At 36.6% G+C, this 27,228-nt stretch overlaps 1 protein-coding gene across 1 annotated transcript; it reads right to left on the bottom strand.

Annotated features, from left to right (window-relative positions):
• Nucleotides 1–576: 576 nt before the first annotated feature.
• On the bottom strand, nucleotides 577–26,703 carry LOC587697 (vigilin). The gene is made up of 24 exons (XM_787409.5): nucleotides 26,530–26,703; nucleotides 24,165–24,420; nucleotides 22,504–22,612; nucleotides 22,134–22,249; nucleotides 20,602–20,808; nucleotides 19,965–20,180; nucleotides 19,200–19,406; nucleotides 17,959–18,066; nucleotides 17,377–17,560; nucleotides 15,677–15,816; nucleotides 15,180–15,284; nucleotides 14,586–14,699; nucleotides 12,951–13,037; nucleotides 11,978–12,109; nucleotides 11,281–11,499; nucleotides 10,180–10,401; nucleotides 9,596–9,814; nucleotides 8,635–8,788; nucleotides 7,840–7,985; nucleotides 6,850–6,954; nucleotides 6,239–6,373; nucleotides 5,363–5,584; nucleotides 4,049–4,267; nucleotides 577–3,245 (listed from the first exon to the last, which is right to left on the bottom strand). Exons 2-24 carry the CDS (start codon nucleotides 24,384–24,386, stop codon nucleotides 2,988–2,990), a joined length of 3,846 nt encoding a protein of 1,281 aa, XP_792502.1. The 5' UTR covers nucleotides 24,387–24,420; nucleotides 26,530–26,703; the 3' UTR covers nucleotides 577–2,987.
• Between the last annotated feature and the right edge of the window lie 525 nt (nucleotides 26,704–27,228).

The following is a 27,228-nucleotide window of genomic DNA, read 5'->3' as shown; positions in this document are numbered from 1 at the left end:
TCTCTCACTTTTTGCGTCATCTATTCACCATCTCTTTCATTCGTCATTCATTTACACAACTTTCAATCTCTTTTTCTATTATTCATCAGTCTTTCTCTCCCCCCCCCCCCCCCCCAGTTCCTCTCTCTCTCTCTCTCTCTCTCCATCTCTCCTACCATTATTAAGCACCTTTTCTTTTCTTCCTCAATCCCCAAATTTGACCTTTTCTATTTCTAGTATTATTGTCCCCTCTCATCACTTTCACCCCCCCCCCCCCCCCTTCCATCACTCTTTCTCTTCCTTACATCTCTCTCACTTTTCCCACTCCACTTCCTATAAATAAAGAGCTTCACAATTCAATGTCTATAGGTCACTTCTGCATGGTCGTATTAACTTTCTGGCTTCTGAATACCACACTGAACTTTGGCTTGGCTTGAAAATACCTCCAACTGTGAGGTCAAAGCCTTTCTGAAGCTCAAAAATCTTTCCACAACAAAATGTTGAGCTTCATATGTGATTTTTGCAAAGGAAGAAAGGGAGCATAAAGGGAGCATAAAGGAAGCATCTGAAAGAAAGCACAAACTAGGAATATTCATGTATTGTGTTGACAGTGGCATTCATAGGTTTATTAATCTTACATTTTGGCATACAAATCATTCATGAGGAAAAAGATATGATTTTGTTTTCCTTCTGTTAAAGTAAGATACATGTCAACGAGACCAAGCAGTTTGCGCATGTGTTAAGAATACATTTTTTTTTACATATACTTCAACATGCATGATTCTTCATACATAATTGTCTTTTCATTTCTTTTCTTTTCTTTTCTTTTTCCTGTAACACCACGCTTTCTTTACAACTTTACTGTATTTCATTAACGCAATGATATAAAATTTTCAGATTGAAAAAAATCACTACCTCTACCCATATCATATTCAGGTAATTACATATACATATATATCTTTGTATAAACTGTAAGTACAGAAAGGGATCCCCTTCCTCCTTTCAAATAAATTTCATCTAGTTTTTGCATTGCATCATACAATGCATAATACATCACAATCTCATGAGGAAAAAAAGAAAAACATCAAAATTCATTCAAGAAGAAAAATAAGCTACACTTTTCTGTCCATGCTAAAGCAAGTGAATAAAATATCCCTATATATACCATCGTAACTCTACTGATAATATCTCCCACTCAAACACGACGTAAATATAAAGAATGAAATGAAAGATATTGAAAACAGGTTATGCTCAGAAAATATACGTATAACTTCTACCGCAAAATTAAGGTCTACGAGATCTTAAGAAAAAGCCATATCCTAAGTAATGTTTTCACCAACACCAATCTCTTTTCAAACTTATCAAATGTGCTCAAAAATTCACATGTTCCTGTGAATTGCACTAAGAATTGTTTTCTTGGCTAAGAATAATATGAAACAAACAATGATTTTTTACAAGATACTCTTATAAAGAGAAACGTCAATTAACACTTGTTCAGTAGAGAGATACTGGATAAATTCCCTACTTGCATTATTTGATTGCTAAAAAAATCAATGACTTCTTCTCATTCTAAATATTTGCGTATCTCAGTCTGTTCACTTTACGAGAACTACAGTCTACTCCTAAATTACAACAAATAAACCAAATTGTATCATTTAAACAAACAAAACCACAGGCTTCCCTTTATCAAAATAAAATGACAACATTCTCAAAGTGAGAAGTATCTAAATCAAATTCATCTCAAAACAGAGTTTTACCTAAACTATGACATTTCATCATTATATGACCACACACATGCAGCATGGCAGTTAACGTTTGCTGTATCATCAATTTGGTCTATCGATAAAGAAAAACTTAGAATTTAAAAGAAACAAACTCTCCAATACTGTGGATTTTGTTACACTATGCAAAACCAACAAAAAATGCATATCATTAGAATATTACAAAAATACAACATTCAATTTTGTACTTACATAATAAAAAGACTGAATGGTATTTTCCCCACAATAAAGTGATCTGAACAGAGGCTTTGTGTTACTCAAGAGAATAACTCAAACTCATAAATCTGTCTACGATATGTATTGCTAATAGAATAATACTAAATGTGATATGTGATGCAAAGCTTATGCTACAAGCCTTCTTCAAAGACATTGTAAAATGTGAGAGATTTATGCTAAAGATTAAATCACAATAAATATTTCCATTTGTAAGAAAATTACGGCAGTCACATATTAAAGTACTGTATAAAACAGCCTTTAAGATTGAAACATTAAATGAAATCACTTTACCTGCCTGTTATCACAAAATAAAATTTGTATTAAATTACATGTCCTTGTAAATTTTGGGAATTCAATAAAACATGTCCAGCACATCAAGATGTAATGCAATAATAAAGATCATTTTAATGAAAGTAGGACAAAATGAAAGGATTTCTAGATTTAAATAAAATTGGCAAATGGACAAAGAAAAAGGATATAAATTACTAAACTAATGATATATCTATATCAATATACTCATGAAAGTAAAGTGCACTTAAAATAGAAGGAAACAAAGAAACTAAAAGAGAAAATATGGATTGTTTTAAAATTGTCATCAAATTGAATAACATTGAATGTTAGGCTAAACAATCTTAGCTAAAATGTTGAGTCTAAGAAATCTACTCAAGGCAAAGACACTTAATAGAAGAGCAGTGACACGATGTCACATGATCTTCCAGTCACTTCATTGACTCCCTCTGAAAAATCTATAAGATGCACATGTGGCATTACAAGAGGGATTTCCCCTAAACTACGAATCAAGATATAAGTATGTTCCTGTTCCCAAAAGAAAATACTGGTGATTATTAACGGTTTCTCTCAACCACATTTCTTTGTCTCTCTCCAAGAGGCAGTTATATTATCTATCTGTTTAGGTTGCATTCTCCCACTTTTCTTTGATTCTTTCTCAAATGATATATAGGGATTGTTACAGGAAAGAGGGTTGTGACCACCATGCTTGGTTTCATTTCTTTAGCGCTTGTAGGATGGTCCCCAGCGAGGAGCAGAGGAGGCAGCAGCAGGGGCTGGTTTGGGGGCTGCTGGGGCCTGCCCTGGGGCTGGTCCACCCATAGATGGGAACTCATTGACGTTAGAGGTGTCCGGTGGGTTACTCCAGGGGGCATCACGGATGACGAAGCCGCTGTTGCTAGTGTTCTTAGGAGCTTCCTCTCGGCGGCTGGGACCACGGATGTACTGCTGCATCTCTTCGGTCTCAGTCACATCCATCATCTATCACAAAGAATTACACATAAAACCATTCAATTAACATTTTAATAATAAATACTTTCTTTACTTTCCACTTTTTATTTAGATACTCTGAACAAAATGTTTATAAGTGACACTCTATTATCCTACATACTCCTTTAATAGCGTTATGTATCCCCTCCCCTTACCGGCTGCTATCGACTCAATCATTCATGCTTATGATAGTTAGCCTCTTTATTTATCTTGATTCTTTGACAGTTTGACTTACCTCCATACTTTCAAGTTTTTGATTATATATATATATATATATATATATATATGCATTTTTGGTGTGTGCATTTCAGTTGCCACTCTTTATGTAAATCAATTAAATTATATACTATTGTTATTTGAATATTTTGTATTTGATTTATCGACAAATGCAGAAACATCTGGTTTCAATTTTTTTTTTTAAATACAGCATTTATAATGCACCATGGATCCAGTAGACTATTCTGCAGCACAGAGAGATGTTACAGAAGTAAAAGAATTAAAGATAATTTTCCATAATGATCAATCAATAATACCCATCAATAAGCCTTTTTGTAGAATCTACATTCTGATTTATTATGAGGTGGCATTCCGATGTTCTTTGTTCCTGTTTCAACTGAAATAGCAGACTCAGAAATCATTAAAAAGGACCCTCATAGGAGTGATTATTACAAAGTGGACAAAGTGGGACCTCCGCATGTTTTGAAGATCTGTGGATATTTGGGGTCATTTGGGACATGTGCTAACCGTGAAGCGGTCTATTGTCAGACTAAATGGACTCCAGACATCCTACTTACATATTCTTCCTCCAGGTTCTTGAGATAGTCGCAGCATTCGTCCACATTGTCAGAATCACCAGTAACCACGACGACGTTAGGGTTAGGATCCTCCTCCCGTGGGAAACGGATATCAACCTTGTACTCGTCCATGATACGGTTGATGGCCTTGCCACGAGCGCCGATCAAACGACGATGGATGCGATGATCGATTGCCAGTTCAACAGAGACTTGGTCCTCCTGAAGGTGTAAAGGAATGATATTCATGAGAGATCAATTGAGGTTTAGAGTTAAGAATGCTCACCTGACACCTCTATAACCAAACAGTTTTCACACATCAAAAGGAACCATTCTGTGCAGTTTAGCTCACCATCTCTTCAATTGTTGGAGGTGCTCATTAGTAGATACTATTTCCTCTTTCTCCCTATGAAAGGAATATGTTCACTTGTGCAGTGCAATACTGTGTACGCTACAGCCAGAAGTATAATTTCTCAGAAAAATTGTTTTACAGTGCCTTATTCAGGAGGGCATCACCATAAGCATTCTAAATGATGTAGCTGAAATACCAAGGCTCAGTCCTTACATATCAACTTCTACTAAATACCAAATTGTTTGATGATTGTATCAAGCAACGCGAGAGCATGTATTGTGAGTAAGAACATCCTATTTATTACTTGTATCCAGGTCTCCACACAAACTTTTTTGGAATGGGTTCCGGATAGAACTTTATACAATCTGTTTGCATTAGCCTTATGAAAAAAAACTCCAAAATTGGGGGATCCGATCCTCAATTTGGAGCGCCCATGTGACCCGGGGCGCCTGTTAGTGTCGAGCCCTCCTTGTTTCCTATCACAACAAGATTTCTTTTAAAGATGTACGACTGTAGAAGTGTCGTAGTCGAGTGGTTTTAGCACTCGACTTAAAGATGTACGACTGTAGAAGTGTCGTAGTCGAGTGGTTTTAGCACTCGACTTAAAGATGTACGACTGTAGAAGTGTCGTAGTTGAGTGGTTTAAGCACTCGACTTAAAGATGTACGACTGTAGAAGTGTCGTAGTCGAGTGGTTTAAGCACTCGACTTGAAATTCAAAGGTTGTGGTTCAATCCCCGACACGGCACTAATGTCCTTTGGCAAGGCATTAATCTTCATTTGAAACACTAGACCCAGGTGAGGTAAATGGGTACCTGGCAGGTATTAAATCCTTGGAATGCTCGAGCGCTGTTATGGAAGCTAGGCTAAAGCTGGGGTAATAATAAATGTGCCTCAGAATAGAATTTCTAGATAGACGGCGATATAGAAATGCCTATATTAATTATTATTAATATTATTACTCACCAATTCCTTGACGATGGCTAGGATCTCCTCCTTTGCAGCCTCAGCGTTGGCCTCGTATCCCATGATCTTAATGGTATCCTGTTCCTCCTGGTTACGGGCGGGGAACTGGATGTTGACCTCATGCTTGATGCGGATCTTACCGATGACCGCTCCCTTACGGCCGATGATCTTAGGATGGTACTTAGGAGCCACGGTCAACTCCACAGTGAACGACTTGAGACGCTGGGAGGATGAGATTTAGGGAGATAAATATTTAGTCATAAGTACGTCTGACGGATGGATGGATGAATATACGTCAGGAAAAATTTCACAATGAATCTCCTAATTATTCTTAAACTGTTTCATATGAATAACAACAACAACCAACAGATATTATATACCTCTCTTTAGAAATCTAGTGGTTTGATTGGTCGAAATTGCAGTCATGATTTTAGCCATTCCCACCTATCTAATGGATGGATGGATGAATAAATATATGTTGGGGAAAATTTCACAATAAATCTCCTAATTATTCTTTTACTGTATCATATGAACAATAACAATAACAACAACCAACAGGTTCTAGTAAGCAGGAATAAGACAGAACACAACAAAGACTTGAGAAAACTGATAAAAATATCGCAAATAATACATGCTTGTAGGTCTACACATTTCTCAGCCGGAAATAATATTTGGCAGAAAGTATTTCAAAGTACTGCTTATCTTACACAGTCATGGAATGGGAGTTATATCAGTATGTATGGCAAAAACGGGGAAAGAGATGTCTCATTAACTGATAAGCATACAGATAGCCATTATGTTCTCAATTAGATTTGATTTCTAGTGTACATTTAAAATGTTGATGTGGTAGAGAAAGGACTAGTAACCTATACTTACTCTGTCTTCTTGCTCATCATCTAGCTCCCTGACTCTCTTGATAAGAGCCTCTACACCTCGGGCTACATTGACAGGTGTACCTCTCACAATCACAACATCGGACTGCTCACTGGCAGGTGGGATGGCAATGTTCACCTGGAAGCAAAACAAAAGTATTTATTTTGTGCCATTTGATATTGGTATTACACACACTTTCCAAAGACTTAATCTCTGACTAAGTATTTTGACATAACAATTGCCAAACTATATTTTGTATCATGATTGTATATTTTTGCAAACAGGTCATAAATTGAATGAGGATGATTCCCAATATATAGTATTTCTCAAGTTATAATTACTATATCATAATTCAAATCATTTTCATCACCTGAGAACTAATTATTTTTTCATTTTAAACCAGTGAGAAACACATACCAATTATATAATTTTTATAATAGAGTTTGATAAATGAATTTCTCTTTAGAGTCATTTTCTGTTCACATATTTCTAATATAAAATTTAAAATTTTCATATCAAATAAATTAATATATCATATTGTAGCATTGATAGCATGGGAATATAAGTGGGGCTGAGACTCGAGCACTGGTTGATTCAAGTCTAGTTGCACTCACATCATTTTCTTCCATCAGATGTCTCACACCAGCTCCTTTAGCTCCAATGATGTAACGATGATAGTCAAAGGGAACATTCACTTCCTGGGTGATTGGAACCAAAGCCTGAAGAGACAAAATAAACAATGCAATAAACCTGTTCGTAAATAGCTTAGGAATCCATGACCCCAAAATATCCAAAGATCATTTACACGATGGATACGTCCCACTTGTGCATTTTAGAATAATCACTGCCGAAGTGATGAAAGTGCTTCATGGACATATTTTGTTTGCCTCTTGAGAAGAATACTTCCACCAGTGTATCAGATAAATCTACTGTTAGTGCATAAATGAATACTGATTACATAACTTCATGAGCACGATACCAATATGTCTCGATGGATTTACAATTTGAGAACAAATGACCTTCATCTGCCCATGCACAGCTAGTATGTAGGAAATGACGTTTTACTCAGCATCTAATCACTTCTTCCTCGTATTTCATTGTACCATCTTCTTTTTTCTGCATTAGTTCTCCTCCTTTTTCTTGTGATTAATATAACTGACATTCGCATCACCCTAATACTAGTAATAATAATCTGGATTTATAGAGAGCTTAATACGGAATAGAGATATTATTACCCTGGTCATTGGATTCATTCACGCACAATGTGCACCATCTCCACTCCCATGGGAGTATTCCTACCATATGGTCACCGTGAGGGCATAGGCAATTACTAACACGAATGCTTTTGTCATCCAAACGTGTCCCCATTTCTCTCTTGGGTATTGAGTGGCACATGTAGACTAATGTCTTGCTAAAAGACATTAGACTCTAATGGCCAAGTCTCTCTAAGAGATGAGGGGGTATTACTTGATTGGCCTACGGATTTGCTTTATGCAGACTTGTACACCCATCAATGGTATTTTCACCAAGTCTGTTTGTCAGCGAATTATGAAACCTTTCAACCAAGCTTCTGAGAAAGAAACGCTACTCCTGAATTCTCTTACCAAGAGAGCTTCCTTGGCCTTGTCACAGTTATCCTTCTTTCCTGTAATCATGATGATATCTTGTTTCTTAGGACCAGGAGCTGGAGCAGGAGCAGCTGGAGTCTCCTCACCACCCTCACCGTTGGTCTCGCCATTAACTGGCTGGGCTGTAAGATGAAACAATGTCAAGTCATTAGTTAGATAATACAACTTGTGATTGTGTGATCCCAAAATCTAATCAGTTCAGTGGCTTTGCAAGATACACAAATCACCAAAGTTTGACGGGAATCCATCAATCGGTTCAATCACGAGACGTACGTACGTAGTTATGTACGGACAGACAACCCAAAAACATAATGCTTCCGGCTACTTCATAAAAACTACATTTAGACATTTTAAGTTTGAACTGTATATGAATGTTAATGTTTAATATAACTAAATGAAATTTTGATTTCTTTTTCTTTTTCCTAACACACTTCACACTTCTCCTCTTCACAAGATGGTAATATTTTATCACCGGTAATCTATATATTTTTATTTATTGTGGGGTTAGGGTGGTGGGATTGTATTTTTGGTTAATCTAAATCATCATTTTACAAAAAGGGAAATAATCATCCGAATGACATTCTCTACTGTATCAAATCAGACTTAACTCCCCCCCCCCCCCAAAAAAAAAAAAAAAAAAAAAAAAAAAAAAATTGGGGTACACAAGAGCCCATGGAGCTCAAAATGTACACTGATTTATAAAACTAGTGAATAAAATTGTTGTACATAGGAATTACCTCCAAAAAAACTGTTTCTGCATGATTGACTTACCAGCAGGAGGAGCAGGAGGGGGAGTGTTCTTATCAGGGAACTTGATGGCTACATCAAACTCCTGAGTGACCGTCTGAATGCGAGAGCCTTTGGGTCCCATGACGGTACCATGAAACTTCTGAGGAATGATGCACTCAATAGAGACTTGCTGAACCTATAATGGAGATGTAAAGATATGATCATTGCAGGAAATCAAAGAATACTATTGATAAAGCAGGGAAAAAATTAATATTTATTTTTCGGGGGCTACTTTTCAACCTTGCCTGCATGAAAAAACATTCTAAAATTTGTTTTGCATTCAACCCTATGCAAATTTAAGGGGGCTCTTTTCTGATTTTTGGGGGCTCTTTTGGGCATTTTGGGGGCTATTTCGCCCTGAGCCCCCGTGTATTTTTTTCACTGTGATAAAGGCATAGAGAAGATTTTGAAGTTTATTTGTTCGGCATTTAATTTTTTTTTTTTTTTTTTTTTTACAAGCGTTTAAACGTAAAATACAAAATAATTTAAAGATTTCAAATCAAGTATAATGTACAGAAAATAAGTACGAAGTTTCGAAATATATAATGTAAAATGTGGGGAGCCTAAATTTGTCTTGCACTCAACAAAGTTTATAATAAGAAAGAAATAGAAACCATGAAACCACACATAATTGGAACTAGAGCAACAAAACAATGAGGTGTAAACCCCTTACTTATTTCTAGGAGCATCTACACTCTGAAGTTCAGTAAATAATTTCTAATCTTCAATAAAAGATAAACTATCCTCTCGAATGAACAAATAACATTAAGAAGGGTAATCTTGTCACAAAGCATAATTCGTAAGACTTTTCACTCCCTCTGCAAATAAAATGGACAATAATACTTAATAAAAAACAATGAATAAACTACATCAAGTTGTGCTACAAAGATATTTTGCTGGGCAGATTTTAGGGATACATATCTTGAATAGCAGGAGGACTTACAAGATCTGACACAATATCTAGGATGCGTTTCTGAGCTCCATCCACACAGTCTCTGGCTCCCTTGATGACTACCTTGGTGCTAGATGATCCGTTGCGTGGGAAACTGACTGTCACTCCACCGTACTCATCACCAATCTCACGCAGAACCTGGCCACGACGGGCAACAAAGTGACGGTGGAACTTGGTGTCCACATCGATCTCAGCCTCGGTGATGTTGTCCTGTAAAGGTGAATAAGGATTCAGGTATTAATGTCTCGAAGAGCATCACATGTTTATTCTTCTTCACAAATGTTTTAGAGCACATGTACACAAAAGTGGGAGAAATCATGCCACACAGGTGTAGGAATGTCAGATGTAAGATCCTAGGAAATTTAGAAGACTAGTGGGGCGTTGCAAAAAAGTTGAGTTGCAATTAATTGCAAATGCAACTTTCTTGCAACCCCCATTAGTGTCTAAGCAAATCTATAGAAAACATATATATAACATGATGGGACCAATAAAACCAAACAAGTGACAATCATCATCATCACCACCACCACCACACCTATTATCAGCATCATCATCATCTCCATCATCATCCTTACCAGGTCTTTGATGAGACTAGCCAGCCTCTTCTTAGCCTCCTCCACAGCCTCCTTGGTCCCAATGATCTGGACCAGCGTCTGGTCATCATCGTTGTTGTTAGGGAAGACGACTCGTGCTCCGGTCTCCTCACGCACTTTGCGGATGTTTGCTCCACCACGGCCAATCAGGAACCTGTGATACTCCGGCTTGGCATGAACGTCGACGGTGAAGCTGGCTTGCTCCTGTTTGAAGAGAAATGATTAAACATCAACTGATGATGAAACAATTGTGTACACAAAAGTGACATAGAAATGTTTTGCTGATTCAAGTTCTAGTACGGCAATCAGCTTGATACAGATATACTAATGGGGTATTGCAAACTTCCTCGCAATACCCCATTAGTAAGAGAGAGAGAGGGGGGGGGTGGGGGAATAAAAGCTAGATCTAGTTAACTTAATGAAATTGTTAAAACTTTAATCCTAACAAATTCCTAATAAATTTTTTCGAGTAGTGGGGCGTTGCAAGGAAGTTAAGTTGCAATCAATTGCAAATATCAGTTGCAAATTTAGCAACTTGCAATCAATTGCAACTTTCTTGCAATGCTCCATTAGTAAGGAACATATGAGATCCAAGAGCCTTCAGAAATATAGAGTGCTCTTTCATGAACGGCCTGCCATAGTTAATCCAACTTTAAGTCGATCTTAGTCTTTGTGAAACACTCCCCTGGGTCAAAGAGGGACAAATGTGGTCAAGAAACATTGTACAAGAACTTAGTACGGAACATATGAGATCCAAGAGCCTTCAGGAATATAGAGTGCTCTTTCATTAACTCTTATCCTGCCACAGGGCTAATCCCCATTGTGCCAAGCCACAAATCCCCCCAGTGCCAAGTTTATTTTGAGATAATCGGATTAACGCGATGGTAGTATCAATAGCGTGTGCGAAACACTAGGCACAGTACAATGGGCATGAACAATAACTGCTTTTACAAATGCTTGCTATAACATGCAAGAAGCAGCAAAGCAGTAGCTTGCTCGTGTGTACAAAGCACGATAACAATAGCGTGCATACAGCCTTATGGTAGGATATGAGTTACCAAAAGATCTTTGTCCTTTCCTTACCCGTTCATTAGTAAGATCCATGAGTTGTTTCTTGGCTTTTTCCACTTCGTCCTTTGGTCCTCTGATGGTGACCTTGTCACTCCCTGAGCCTTCCTTAGGGAAGTGAATGTGTGCACCACCGCATTCATCCATGATAGCTCGGATCAGACGACCCTTAGATCCGATCAGCGACTGGTGATGTTTGGTAGGGATACGCACCTCCGCTTCAGTGATATTGGCCTGATTGCAAAATAGATCGAACCATGATTAATATTTTACATTGTGAATATTCTCTTTTTTCTTCCTTTTTCGTTAGTTTTTTTCCTTTTTCATTAATAAATCATTGAAGCAACGACCTTGTCATTATTGATTACACAAGACGTAGCACGGTTCATAAGTCTTTATTGCATCAACACTTTTGTATATATTAATATATTCACAAACATTATTACATCATAACATATAACATTAGGAGGAAAGGCACTTTCAAATGGTCTGAACTTAGAATTCTGTTGAATGAAGCAACATCACATTTTAAAGTGCACTGCCATCTCCTACAGAAACTGAGATGACAACTTTTTAAGAAATCTTAAATATTTAAAATGTTTGACATTGGAAAATTTTTTTGATACTGAATAAGTCTCATCTGCATTCTCTTCATTTCAATTAATCAATTCCTTATTACTTCATTCAAATCATTCTTCTTTTGAGATCTTACCAGTTCACTTTCAATGGCAATGATCCTTTTTTTAGCCTTCTCAACGTTAGCTTTCTTTCCTGTGATCACGATAAGATCACTGTCACTGCTCTCTGTAGGGATCTCAATCCTTGTATCTGTATCTTCCTTGATCTAGAAAACAATCAGGAATACAAATTACAGGTTAGATACAAACAAACTTATAAATCAATTACTGGAAAGAGTGCAGACCTGCCAACCTCTGGAGTTCAAAAACTGTATTCTTTAATCCCAAAAGTTGTATTTTACTGACAAAAGTTGTATTCTTAAAATAAACACGGACATTGTACGTCCCACAACCTCATTTCAGAGAAAAAAATGAAGGAGTGAATTTGATAACCACTGCAGAAAAACAAACTTTTATGATTACAATTTGTGTAGATCTCACGTATTCCAATCAGATTTCTGCTCGTATTTTTGCAATTTGTTTATTCCTCAGTAGATATTGGCAAAGGATCAACAAGCTATGCTTTCCAGTAGGTTCCTGTTTCATTTCATAATAATAATAATAATAATAGCTAGGACCGAAGGCCCTCTCAAAGCGCTTTACAGATATATACATTATTACCCCAGTCATCGGATTCAGGCTTACCCGCACACAATGTATGCACATTCTCCACTTCCTGGGGAGCATTCCAGCCAGGCATCATTTTTACAAGCGCACACTTGCTAATCTAAGCACATTAGCTTTCCCATCCTACCGGATACCCATTTAACACCTGGGTGGAGAGTGGAAATGTAGATCAATGTCTTGCCAAAGGACATTTAGTGCCGCAGTGGGACTTGAACTGCGGACCTTGAGATGCACAGTCCGGTGACATATCCACTCGTCCACGACACCTCTACTTACCTTGTCAACTATGTTCTGTATTGTGCAAACCATTGATATGAAATGGAATAAATTTGAATCAATCAATCAATCAACAAAAAAAGGATAGAGTAATTTTGAACTTACCGTGTTGATGGTTGAGCCTCCTTTACCAATCACATTCTTGTGGAATTTCTTGAAGATGGGCAGGGAAACCTGGAAGTTGTTCTCTACCTGAAAGAAAAATGATTTTATAACAAGTAACCATTAACATTTATGTAACAGTTACAGTATCATTACAGTACCTTTTACAAAAGTGGTCAACGTCTCTGTACATAGTGATACCTCAAACTATTGCATACATTAAACTTTTGTTCAGTTCAGAAGTTTCCTTCCATGAAGTGACAGAATTACAACACAGAATTGTTGCAATTCAGGAATGCTTTCTGCATCAAAATGGCAGTTATTGACAATTTGTGATAGTTTCAGGACAGTACAAAAACAAACTTTCTTTGGCATTTATCATTCTGATATCAATTATTCATATATAGACATTTATATTATTAATATATGTATCATTTTAAATGATATTTATATTATTAACCCTATGTTAACTGGGGGGGGGGTCAATTTGACCCCCCCCCCCCTGTAGAAATTTCGCGACTACTCCGAAACCGCGGCAGATATAAAAATTTTCTTTCATGACTTTTTACTTTCGAGTCTTACGCATCTTTTAAAACAATTTTTTTGAAAATCGGACCTACGGTTACAAGGTCACGTGACCTTTTGTCTTTGCATGTCAGCCCGAAAATCGCTCATTTTCATGATTTGTGTACAAAACATATGTAAAAGTCATTTTTCCTAAAAATAGATAAAACATTGGTTATTCAGTCTTGTTTAAAGTTTAGATGTTTGTTTTGGGGTCAAAATAGTTGAATTGTAGTTATAAATGAAATAAAACAACTAAAACAATAAAATACATAAGTTAAAAAAACAATGAAATACATAAGAAATTATAAAAACAAGAGATAACATAAGGAATAACCTGGCTCTTCCAATTTTTTGTGTTGCATTATTATTCCAAATGGTCTAATAAATGTATGTTATGAAAAAGAATACGTAAACATGAATAATCTATGATTTATGGGCAAAAATGTGAATTTGATGACCTTATTTGCATAAATTACCATAATTATGCAAATGAGTGAATTTTTCAAAAATTTGAAATTACCATAGTATTCTATACACTTCACTTGACATGCATGCAAATTTTCGCGGCGATCGGCGGTGAAACGGCAGAGATCTTAGGGGGGGGGTCAAATTGACCCCCCCCCCCCCCAGTAAAAACATGGTCTGAAATAGCCCAGTTAAAATAGGGTTAATATATATATCATTTAAAATGATATTTATATTATTAATACATATATCATTTTAAATGATATTTCGACAAGGAATTATATCCTGAGCTGAAGTTGAAAAAGCAATAAAAGATTAGTAAACGTCCAGACTTCCTGATTTCAAGATTTGCGATGACCTGTCTCTTCCTTGATGAGTTCCTTGAGGAAATGATGGCAGAGATCCATTTCCTGACATCTTCCTCGTACCCCCCCCCCCCCAAAGATGTACACTGTAGATTGCTGCAGTACATTGCTGAAGTCCCCTGCTTATGTCCATACTCATTAACAAGTGAGTCGCCAATTATGTCACAGTCTGTGGGTAAAAACAATGGAAGAAATCTACTTCCTTCAACAATACTTTTGAGGAGATTTTTCAATAACGTACCAATTCCTTGGTGAGTTCCTTGAGGAAACGGTGGCACAGATCTACTTCCTGTTTGGGTCCACGAAGGGTCACGACATCACTCTGTTTGCCGTGGTCTGGGAATGTGATTTGAACCTGTCATGGGCAGAGAAGAATATGTCAAGTTAGGTTTAGCATTTTAAGAGTGATGAATCACGATGTTAGTTAATTATTCCAGCCAGCTCTACTTCCTAATTTGCGATGCAAAGTTAAATGCATTTGAGCAGGTTTTCTCAGCATTTTATCTTCCAAATAAATGCTATTACCTTACATACATGTGACAAAAAGCTTCTACTTGCTAGCTAATTCAACAAACTATTTGGAAAATTGAGTGGTCTCTGACACCTTAATTTCAAACAACAAATAAAGTATTGTTTCGACTAAATACCCTAAAAAAAGAACATTGTTACCTCTCACATCTTAAGTTAACAACCTTTCTTTTAGATTGCTCTTCTCCTCTCTTTCTCTCTGTCTTTCAATTTTTTCTTTCAAAAACAGTTTTTTTTTTTCTTCACCATACAGACATGAAAGAGGCATCACAATCAAATTGAATGGGTGGGGGTTTAAGATTCTCACCTGTTTGAATTTATCCCTGATATCTTTGATATATTCTCCTTTGGTTCCGATAATCGTGCGATGGAATCGGTGCTCAATCAGAATGTCTCTGGACTTCTCATTTTCCTGCAAATCAACAAAATAACAATGATACATTTTCTTTAAATAGATTAAGTTTGAATGGCAGTTTATCAGTCCAATATAGAGTTTATAAGAAACACAAAACCTTTGACAGAGTTGTAATATAGTTCACCAAAATTGATGAAGCACAGATCAATTTAATAACTTTAAAAAACAATATAACATCACAGAAAATAATTCTTAGATTTATAAAGCACAACTTTTTCCTATATTGGCATCAAAGGCACAAAACAATTGAAAATTTGATTAGTATAAAATTTATACAATTAAGAAAAACTTTGTTTATGAGCGACTTCAGTATTTAAGAATGAGATAGTCTTTATCTTTAAAAGATGTTAATTTCACATAAACTCCACACCAAGCAAGAGGTTTCTTACCAATCTCTGGGCGATCTCGAGCAGCTCCTTCTTGGCTTGCTGAATGCCTTCTGGACTTCCCTCAATCCTGATGTTACTACTCTTCTCTTCATCGGGAGGAATGCGGATAGACACACCGGTATCCTTCTTGATACGAGTGACTGATTCAAGAAAAGACATTTAAAAAAATTGAATTTAAAGGCCCACTGCACTACTTGTAGCTACTTGCGCCCTCTATATAACAAACAATGCCTAATTGGTGACCATTGGTTCCCCCATGATCCTCTTTTTCTTATGTTAACTGAGAGCTGAGTTGATGAGATAACCACCTGCCCAGTGACCTTGGAGTGTGGTCTAAACCCTCCTTTAAACTAGTACTGATAAGGTTTAAAGATAATTGGTTTTGGTGAAGTTTTCTTAGGTATTCAATTCACATTTATGCGGCAAAAGATAAAAATCAAAATGAAATCATTATAAATACCTGGGGGGTGTTTCATAAAGAGTTCGTAAAGTTACGCATGACTTTACGAACGACTTGTATATGAAGCCAAATGGGATGCTCAATCATTATTGATTTTTATTTATTAAGTTGAACTGTGCAGATGTAGATTAACATTCTTATTATAACAAACATTTTTAATGCAAAGTATATTTTTTGCCATAATTTAGTTGAGGTTATTGGAAAAATCAGAAAAAAATTTGAGCATCCTATCTGGCACTTCATACATGTATACAAGTCGTTTGTAAATTCATGCGTAACTTTACGAACTCTTTATGAAACAACCCCCAGGATTGCTAAAATAAGTTGAAAACTTGTAAACAAGCAACCCCAAACATAAGAACATACAGATACAATACAATATGATGAAATACGATACAATACATTACAATATTAATAATGTAAGATATTAACTCAATAACTCAACATTAACTCAATAAGTGGCAAGTATTGTTCTTTTCAGCTTAAGTTTAAAAGCGCTGTGGTTCTTAACACCCTTAAATGGCTTAACATGGATATAGTTTGGCAGGTTACACTTTCCGGGTTATACTTTGGCCTCCACTGTCTTCGATTAAGATGATTATTAGAATTTTGAGATCAAAGTGTAATTAACATTGTGTGTGCTTAAATGCATACAATTTTAGCAGTGTAATCACAATTTGAATAGTGTAATCACACTACTGTTCATGCTTTACTCCAATTAACATATACATTTGTATGATTTTAAAGATAAACTTGAGTTCTGGTAAAAAAAAAAGAAAATGAATTCTCACAGAATCTAACGAAACTTACACTGAATGTTCAAGATTACAAATAAATGTCATGTGCCAAATAATTTTGAAAGAAAATGTATACTGGCTGAGTAATGAGCATAGAAAGATAAGGAAATCAGGGTAGTACTAGCCCCAACACCATGTGTGTTGTCCCATATACATCTTTCTGTGTAAGTGATTGTTACTTTACCAAGACTCTGCCAAATTTATGATGATTTTGATGACTCCAGAACCTTGCATTACACACCATAACTTACATGCCATATGATCAACTTTTCTGATCCATTCCACACCTTTTCTTTCACAATGCAATAGCATTACCAGAACTCAAGTTTATCTTTAATATCAGAGATGCCCTGCTCAAAAAATTAATTCATCTTTATATTGGATGAATATTAGCTGGCCAACAATGCAACCCACAAGATTTGTTGCTATCATGTATGACTTACTATTTGCACCAGCCTTCCCGATGATGTGCTTGTGATATTTAGGATCAATGCTGATGTCTACAAACGAGAGGCGGTTCTGGAGATCGCGAGAGATTTCTTCGAGCGCTGAACGCGCTTTCTCAACTTCGTCTGGCGGTCCTTCGATGACGATGACGTCACGTCCTTCCTTGAATTCCACATGGACCTATAACCAAGAACAAACATGTAGCAGTATTGTAATTAAAGGTTAAGACCAGTTTTGGAAACGCCCCCTCTCAAAAAATGAAATGGAAGCTGTTACTACCAATCATGTGAAAGAATATGTTTTGACTAATACGTGATCATACAAATTTGCAGAGAAACCACCTACTAATTGATATATTTGGTAAATTATTATATCTATTTGGACCTGATAGATATCGCGCACGTGTCGCGTAGTCCCATATACATATGGGGTATTCAGTTTTAAATGGAGTTGTTTTTTAATCATTGCTGCCTATAAAAATTCAATCAAACTTCCCAATATGTTTTTTTTATAAATTATAAATCAACTCATATTTTCAGTAACTTTTCAACTAACTGTGAGCCGTGAATGATACTGACCTTGGGTAGGTTTTGTGTGATGTTCTTGACGTTCTTTCCTTGTCGTCCAATGATGAATCGATGAAGCCAGGCTGGGGCATGTACTTCCTCCATCTTAATGCTGTTAGCCTGTACAAACACACACACAAATAGAGATGTATTAGTATACATAGTAAGAATTACCCACACAAGGTACCTTTGGAACAGTCTAACACGCCCGAGGCGATAGCCGAGGGTGTTTGGACTGTTTTGAAGGTACCGAGTGTTGGTAATTTTCCTAATTCCCGAACAAAATGATATGTATTATTTGTTTTATAAGACTATGTTTTTTATTTGTTTTAGGAAATGATGTTTTATAGCATGATTTTACTAATGACCGGTCATTAGCATTTGTGTACGCTCTCAACCAATCATTTGATTAGGATCCACGTCATCATCTTATAATAAGGTTTCTCCTACCTCTTACTTTCAACACAGAAATTTAAGCAAGCATATATCATGTGCAAACTTTGAGATTCACAAAAACTTTATTCCTTGAACTATTCAAATACAAACATTAATTTTTTGCCATTTGCAAAGGATTTTCTTGCTACAAAATTGTCCATCATTGACATCTCCTTTAAGTTTCTGCCTTCAAAGTATATTCATGAACATGTAGAAGGCAGATTGACAGGTTGTGTGCAAAGTCAAAACTCTCAGTTCCTGACTGACCTAAAGGTTTATAATTATCATTGCAGCATGAGCTAAATCAAGGATTATTTCTAAAGGATCTAAGACAAAGTTACCGGATCCCTTTAAATCATTCCATTCTTATCATTAACACATGATTCTATGTACACTGTAGTTTAGATATTCTAAACAACAACCAAACACTCCCCCAAATCAAATAATTCTGTGTCACATCCAAAATAAATGTAATTATTATGAAAGCAATCCGGATTTCATCAACATGTTACAAAAATTATGTTTGTCATTATTTTGAGGGATCCACATTTTACAAGCTCTGCTTTTCAGTGGATCCATCCATTTCCACAGGTTTATCTTTAAAAAACTTTTTAAAAACCATTATACTGGATATTTATGTATACTTTCTATATCATAACTTTAAACCATGTGTATTATATTATTGAATGTTGAATTGTATAGCTGATTTCTTGTCAAAATTACTGTTCTATTGGAAATGAAAAATAAAACTGAAACTGAAAATGAAAACTAAAACATTTGTGAAATTGACCCCTGACCTTTGATAGGTCGCACCTTACCTTGGCATAGACTTGTGTGATAGCTGGTCCCAGCTGGGCCTGTTCACCGCGCAGGGTGATGGTCTCGGAGGGGCTGTCTGCTGGAGGGACTTCCACAGACACTCCGGTCTCTTTCAAGATATCGGCGAGGTTGGAACCACGGGGGCCGATCACGTAACGGTGCTGGGACTTGCGCACCTCCAGGGAGACAGTGGTGGTCTTCAGTTTCTGAGAAGAGAGAAGTAAATTGGTGGAATTCAATTTCAATCTTTTTTTCCAATGAATTATATATGAAATCTGTACTAGTTGCTCAAGCACCAAAATGGTAGGAATTGAATCAAATGTTTCACCTTTGAGTGGATAGAAACATACAACCTTCTTCAGTCATCTACAAACATGATGTTCATTCATTGGAAAAACACTGTCAAAGCACTCTTTCAGAATATTAGAAAACTGTTTAACTGTTTTGTTTAATGGGCGCTTCATTTAAAGGCCCACTGCACTACTTGTAGCTACTTGTGCCCTCTATATAGCAAACACTGCATTATCGGTGCATGTTGGTCCCCCATGATCCCCTTTTTCTTATGCTAATTGAGAGCTGATTTAATGAGATAACTCCCTGTCAGTGACCTCGCAGGGAGGTCTACTCCTCCTGGCCAAACTAGTGCAAACATGTTTTAAATATTTGGAAAGTATCCTAAAAAAAAACTTTTTAAAATGGAAGCCTTCCATTTTGAATAGTCACTAACCATGGAAATCAACAATGAACAACTAAATATAAGTTACCTTCTCTTCATAGGTCCTGAGGATGACAGCCTTGGCTTCATGCACACCTTCCTTCTCGCCAGCCACTACGATCTCATCCTTCCTGGCACTAAGGGGTGGCACGCTGATCTTAGCTCCGGTCCTGGCCGATAGCTCCTTGGTAAAACAGTTCTCTGGTCCACAGATGAAGGGGTGGTACTTGTAGGGAACAATCAAGCGCTCAAATGCTCTCTTGGCCTGTTAAGGATAGAGGAACAAGAGAGAAAGGGGGGTTGTGATTCTGTGCCTCTTCTTCTTGTTCATAAATAAAGAAGTAGATGCTTGTATTGTTGCAATGCTTGAAATAATAATGTTTACCGTTTGCTCACAACACTATCTTCGATCCACTTGTAACACTACCTCTATGCACCAGCTTTGATTTACTACCACATCATAATCATTGTCATATTCATTATCAATATCATCATCACCACAAACCATCACCATCACAAACTACCACCAATTCAACATCAACATCACCATCACAAGCCACCACCAATTCAACAACAACATCATCATAATCATTATCACCACCACTAAAACCACCTTAGTCAACAACACCATCATCACCATCGCTATCGACCTCATCATCATCGCCATCACCCTCCTCCCTACCTACCTGTTCATCTGAAATGAGTTGTAGTTCATGCTTGGCCTGATCGATGCCCTCCTTGGGTCCAAGGATCCTGATCATATCAGAGTTCTCTTCACTGTTTGGGATGGTGATCTTGGTCATGGTGGCTTGTTCCAGTTCTTTCAGTTTCTTGCCTTCCTTCCCGATGACAAAACGATGATGTTCCTTAGGGATCTGGACTGTGATGTTTGCCTACAAGGAAAATATTAAGTAGAATTGATGATTTATGAACACATCACATTCTCAATTCATGCAACATAATCCATACACGTACAACCAATATAATCATGACCTTAGCAAATTCACAAATTCCCCCTTGCTCACTTGCTCACCTCTAAATGTTCACTTGATCATTTTTATTGGGAACATTCTACATGTACATGTATCATTCCACAGTAAGAATGAATGGCAAGTACAGACCTGCCAACCTCTGGAGTTCAAAAACTGCATTCTTTAATCCCAAAAGTTGTATTTTACTGACAAAATTTGTATTCTTAAAAATAAACACGGACTATCACGCGGATCAATGCCTCTTACAGTTCCTGCATACCTGAAGAAATTTTGTTATGGATCATTGGTTGAATATGCATGATTTTGTTCCGACTGTTGTGTTCGATGAACCAATGAACATCCCCAAATTGCCGATGAAAGGTACTTTACAGGACAGAATGGGCATTTTGCCATTGAAAATGGCACACAAACACACATTTAAATTTAATAAAAAATAAAAAATCATAAACATAAAAATAAAAAATCGTTTTTTTGTGAGTTTTATTTTTAAATTGTATTTTATTGAGGAAAATCGTACTGTCGTATTTGCTTCTAAAAATCGTACTAAATCGTACTGGTTGGCAGGTCTGCAAGTATACATGGACATACGATCACAATGTAATAAATTACTGAGAGCAATAATGACTTTAAGTGAGGATACATGTATTAGAACGTCTTACTGTGATCTTTGAAACCTACAGAAAAATCATGAAAAAAATTCCAAGGCTCATCAATGACTGGTACACATGAGCTCCCCACACTGGACCCCTTATTCTAAAGATAAAGTTGAGTTCTGGTCATGCGATTGCATTGTGAAAGAAACATTGTGGAATCAATCATCTAGCATATAAGTATTGGTGTGTACTGCAAGGTTCTGGAATCATCAAAATGATAAGAAATGTGGCCCAGTCTTGGTACAGTTACAAGCACTGTACACAAAAAGATGTATATGGGACTACACGAACATGTGGCATATAAATCCATCCCGATTTTTATGTAACATGCCATAATTAGAATATTAAGGCATTTGAAAAGCCCTGCTTTTCAGGGAACATTTTTTTGTCTGATGTTCTTCCACACTTGCATAATTCAATGATAATGCTCACAAATTATTTTTCACCTCTTCCCAAAACTCAACCTTCTCTTTAAAGGGGCCAATCGTACACACCCTAAAGATACTCATCCGGACACCCACATGAAAAAAAACATGAATGAAGAAACCTGCAAAATAGTATAATTAAACTGACCTGGGTTTGTAGTTTGTTCATGACTTCTCTCCTGGCCTTGATGACCGCTTCCTCCTTACCGGTCACTACAATGGTCAAACTCTGGTCTTTGGCAAGACTCATCTCAATGCTGGCATCTGAAGTACAAATCAATCACAGTCATAGTCAAACATGGACATGGACATTAACTTCTACAATATTATGTACATGTTATTTAGAACAATAACAAATGAGTCACTCACAGGTACAAATATTTGTACAGATAGAACATGTTTTGCTTCAAAAGACAAAGTACTGTGGTGAATTATGAAATACTGTTAACACTGATGAAGAAGTGAGAAATAAAGTGCTTAACCATGAGATGAATTTAATCAAGTATTACTGTACATACCTGTTTTCTTCATGATATCTGTGCATATCTTGCTGGATTGACTACCTGTTTCTCCAAAACCTTGGTTCATTTCTTTGTAGCGACGTTCCTCTAAAGGCACATGGAACACCTGCAATGTAAAGGGATGTAAACAAAGATGGAATCTTGAGGAACAAACTCTATTGATGTTCAAAAAACATCAATGCACTGAAATTTTGCAATTTTTTAATTTCATGCCAAACAAATCAGCAATCATCATCAATTCTTTAAGTTTCCCTTATTAAAAATTCTTATTTTACAGTCAGTAAAATGAAAGTAAAACTATCAAAGAAATAAAAGCACAAATACATATGTGGGGCTAAAAATCTTATGGAAATGATTACGATTTTTGTGGACTTGAGACCAACTTATAACCCTTATCAGGAAATAATAATTAACTAAATGGATGCAATTCAATATACAGCATTCAGAAATTTCTATCAGTTGTGAAATGCACTTTTTGAGGTCAATTTAATATTGCCATCAATTATTGTATAAGTTACAAAACTTATAGATTGCAACTGCTCAAATTTTATATCAACTTCTTATTCTTATTCTTCTGTTGAATTACCGGCCACCATGTTGTCGGTGTATCTTCGTACTTTCAAAGTTGTGCAGATACAGGTATATGTATAGTGCTGTGGAAGATCTAATCTATGTGCTCATATTCAATCAACTGCTTTATTTTTAAATAATAATAATAATACATAACATTTATTAGGCGCTTAATACTGATGTTTCTAAGCGCACAGTGTTCTGATTAAGAGAAGACTATAACCCGTAGAATTAAATTAGAAGAAAAAGCAAAAATACAAAAGTAACATAGATAAGGTAAGAAAAACAGTGGCAATCAACTAAATAAAGACAAATATGGTGCGCACCTCCATTGACCGACGCACAACTGCAATTTACAATTTGCAAAGATAGGTTTTGAGTAGAGATTTGAATTGAGATACAGAGGGGGCGCAGTGAATAAAGGCGGGCAGTTTGTTCCAGAGAGCGGGGGCAATAACTGAAAAGGCGCGGTCACCATACCGGGTGTTAGTGCGGGGTCCAGGTGTTAACAGTAATGTGGAAGATGAACGAAGTGTTCGTGACGACGTATGGGAACGTAAGGATATGAGATCGGAAAGGTAAGAGGGGGCTAAGCCATTGATAGCTTTGTAGCACAGGAGAAGAATTTTGAAGGATATGCGGTGGTGAATTTTAAGCCAATGTAGTGAGTTCAATATTGGAGTTATGTGCTCTGATTTAAAGAAGCTTAATTAGATACCAGTTTTATGGATGACTAATATTGCACTGATGAGTAAAAGGAGATGGTGAGTCTCACACTATGAACATGACAGACAAAGAAAGAGGACAAAATATACAGTTCCTCATTCTACCCTCAACAATTGCTGTGGTAGACAAAGGAACACCTCTTTACTGCTATTAGGTAAAAATGTGTAATAAGGTGAATATGCATGTGACACCTGTTCTACACATTTTTACATAATAGCAGTGAAGGGATGTTCCTTTGTCTACCACAGCAATTGTTGAGGGTAGAATGAGGAACTGTATATTTTGTCCTCAGCTCTTTCTTTGTAAGTCATGTTCATAGTGATTGCACTGACGAGTAGAAGATGATGGAGAGTGTGACTGACCTGAGTTACAACGGAAGACTTGACTGCCATTCTGGCATAGGACGGCCCGCGTCCACTTTGGCCTCGCTTAGGCCCGCCACCCATGGGGGCGCTCTCCATCGGAGGAAAGGCGTCATCGTAGGTGGGAGGTTCGTACGCTTCTTCTTCAATGTTGACGCCATTGGGGTCAACGGCCGGAGCCGGGGTACTGCCACCAGGCAGAAGTTGAGGATCCGTACTCATGGTCTAGGGTCGTGATCAAGGTCAGACAGCACCACTGAAAATTGAAACAAACGTCATTAATAAGAGCATTTTCACTTTAAATATTCTTTTAAAGTTGCTTCTACGCATCATTTATTAAAGTCGGCATTATCCCTCTTTACGAGGGGTTACTGACTTTGGTGGCATGATAATAATAGGCGTTTGTATTGCGCCATCAGTTTAAAACATCAATGCAGACTGCAGAGGCGTACAAGGAAAAATATATAAGAAAGGAAAAATATATAAGAAATAAAAGTCAGAATAAGTGCCAAATTCTTATGACAAGCATTACTAAAAACTAAAGGGTAGGATTTCAACTTCGACTTTAAAATCTTGACTGATGTTGTACTTTTCAACTCCAAAGGTAAATTGTTCTACAGAACAGGTACTGCGGCCGAGAAAGCCATGTTGTAAACTATTTAGTTTACACATTTGGAGATGGAATTTATCTCGAAATTAATACGTGTCTGAAAACTAGAGAATATACCTCTGACTATGACTTGCCTGCCGTGACAGCTTACAAAGATTTTTCCAAAATGAAAATATTCAAACATGAAAAATAAGAATATTAATAGTGAACTAAAGTGCCATGACTGTCAAAATATTGCTGAAGAAGAAGAAACAGGAAGAGAAGAAGAAGAAGAAACAGGAAGAGGAGAAGGAGGAAAAGGAGAAGGAGGAGAAAGAGAAGAAGGAGAAGAAGAAGAAGAAAGAAAAAAGGAGAAAGAGAAAAAAGGAGAAAGAGAAAAAAGGAGAAAGAGAAAAAAGGAAAAAGAGAAAAAAGGAGGAGAAGAAAGGAGAAGGAGAAAAAAGGAGAAGTAGGAAAAAGGAGGAGAACGAAAAAGAAAAGGGGAAAGAGAAAGAAAAGGGGAAAGAGAAAGAAAAGGGGAAAGAGAAAGAAAAGGGGAAAGAGAAAGAAAAGGGGAAAGAGAAAGAAAAGGAGAAAGAAAAGGGGAAAGAAAAAGAAAAGGGGAAAGAGAAAGAAGGGGAAGGAGAAAGAGGAAGAGGAGAAGGAGGAGAAAGAAAGAGAAGCAGAAAAGGAGGAGAAGAGAAGCAAAAGAAGAAAAAAGGAAGAAGAAAAGAAGAAAAAAGGAAGAAGAAAAGAAGAAAAAAGGAAGAAGAAAAGAAGAAAAAGGAGAAAGAAGAAAAGAAGAACAAGGAGAAGAAGAAGAAGGAGAAAGGAGAAGGAGAATAAGAAGAAGGAGAAAGGAGAAGAAGAAGGAGAAAGGGGAAGAAGAAGAAGAAGGAGAAAGGAGAAAGAAGGAGGAGGATCGGAAGAAGAAAAAAATAAATTGAATCTATAGTTCTACACACAGCAGGCTTGTTTGATTTTCAGCAATTTCTAGTCAAGACTAAATATTAAAACAAATTGTGATCACACTGCAAGTAGATCTAAAATAAATAAAAATTCAATAAATAAACAATCAGTCATCTACTAAGGTTGCATCTACTACTATTTCTACACAACACACGACCATGATAAATCTGTGACTGTCTTTACGAGCCAAAAAATGATCTTGTTCCTCAACTTCAATTTCTTTTTGCACAATTTTTTTGGGGCATAATTTGTAGATCGAGGTCAAGAGACTCGAGGGAGTTAATTTAAGTGAGAATAGGTCTACTCTGACTCTATTACCATATGAAGGATAACATTAATACTAATATAGACTACTTACTGTGAATAATTCATTGAAATTAAACAATTTAACTAGTTCAGGTTCATTCACTCAGTCTCACAAGACATTCACAAACACACCCATCACAGACTCGGATTTCAGCAATTTTATAAATTCTGCATTTGAGTTATAAATCAGATTGTGGCTATGAAATCCTACAATGTTACTTAAGATTGTTCATATTAAATCATTTGTACAAATTAGACAATTTTTCAATAAAAAGCCAATGAAGAAGTCCACTCCAATTTGTTAAGATGTTTCTGAAAATGTGTCAACGTGTCAAATCTTTTGCTGGCATCGCAGCTAGCGCAGTGCTATATCGCGGCCGTGGCTGTGGAGGCTGCGTTGCGCACACTGCACCCGGTCGACTCGACTCACGTCAACACGCAATAAATGAATAAGATGACAAATCTGGAGGATGAAAACTCGTAAAATACTGGATAACTTACACTGAAGTGGTCACTGTTTGCCGGGTTATCCGTCCTAGTGTGGATTTCTTCCTTTTGGTTGCGCCACTTTCTGTTATTTTCAGTTTTCACTGAAAATATAAAAAGTTTCTTTCCCTGAATGAGATAGACGTCGCAGCTTGTGCACGTACAAGGAAAGCAACTGCCTACGTACGCAGCGGAAGTAGGAAAATGACCTCTCTGCCAACTCCACAAGGATTTTCTGTGTCAAGATGTTTCATTGGCCAATAGTTGACACATCGCTAAATTCTATCCAATGATTTAACGTCTTATGAAATCCCTATATGCACCTGTCTTGATGAGCCGATTGGTGAGAGATAATGAGAGAGCTATTATCATGTAATGATTGTAATCATTGTACAAGTTCAAACAAATCATTTACAGCAATTAATGAGCAAAATTAATCGGTTTTGTCGCATAAAAGACTGGCATAATAGTAGATAATGAGTACAACAAGTGGAGCAGATCTCGTTTTCATCGAAATATATCTACATAGTACATATCATGTTATACTTGGTGTAACTTGAAGAATATTCCGAATATTTCAGATGCAAAAGCCAAAGATCATATTTCAACATATTAATTATTGCAATATTCTGTTCATCACAAACCTTATGAAACTTGAGTACACAAAATAGAACGCACACACACTGTCACACACACACACACACACGTTTTATC

This window comes from Strongylocentrotus purpuratus, unplaced genomic scaffold (assembly GCF_000002235.5).
Source record: "Strongylocentrotus purpuratus isolate Spur 01 unplaced genomic scaffold, Spur_5.0 spur5_scaffold_16, whole genome shotgun sequence".
NCBI classification, from domain to species: domain Eukaryota; kingdom Metazoa; phylum Echinodermata; class Echinoidea; order Camarodonta; family Strongylocentrotidae; genus Strongylocentrotus; species Strongylocentrotus purpuratus.
This window is presented reverse-complemented; position numbering and strand designations above follow the sequence as displayed.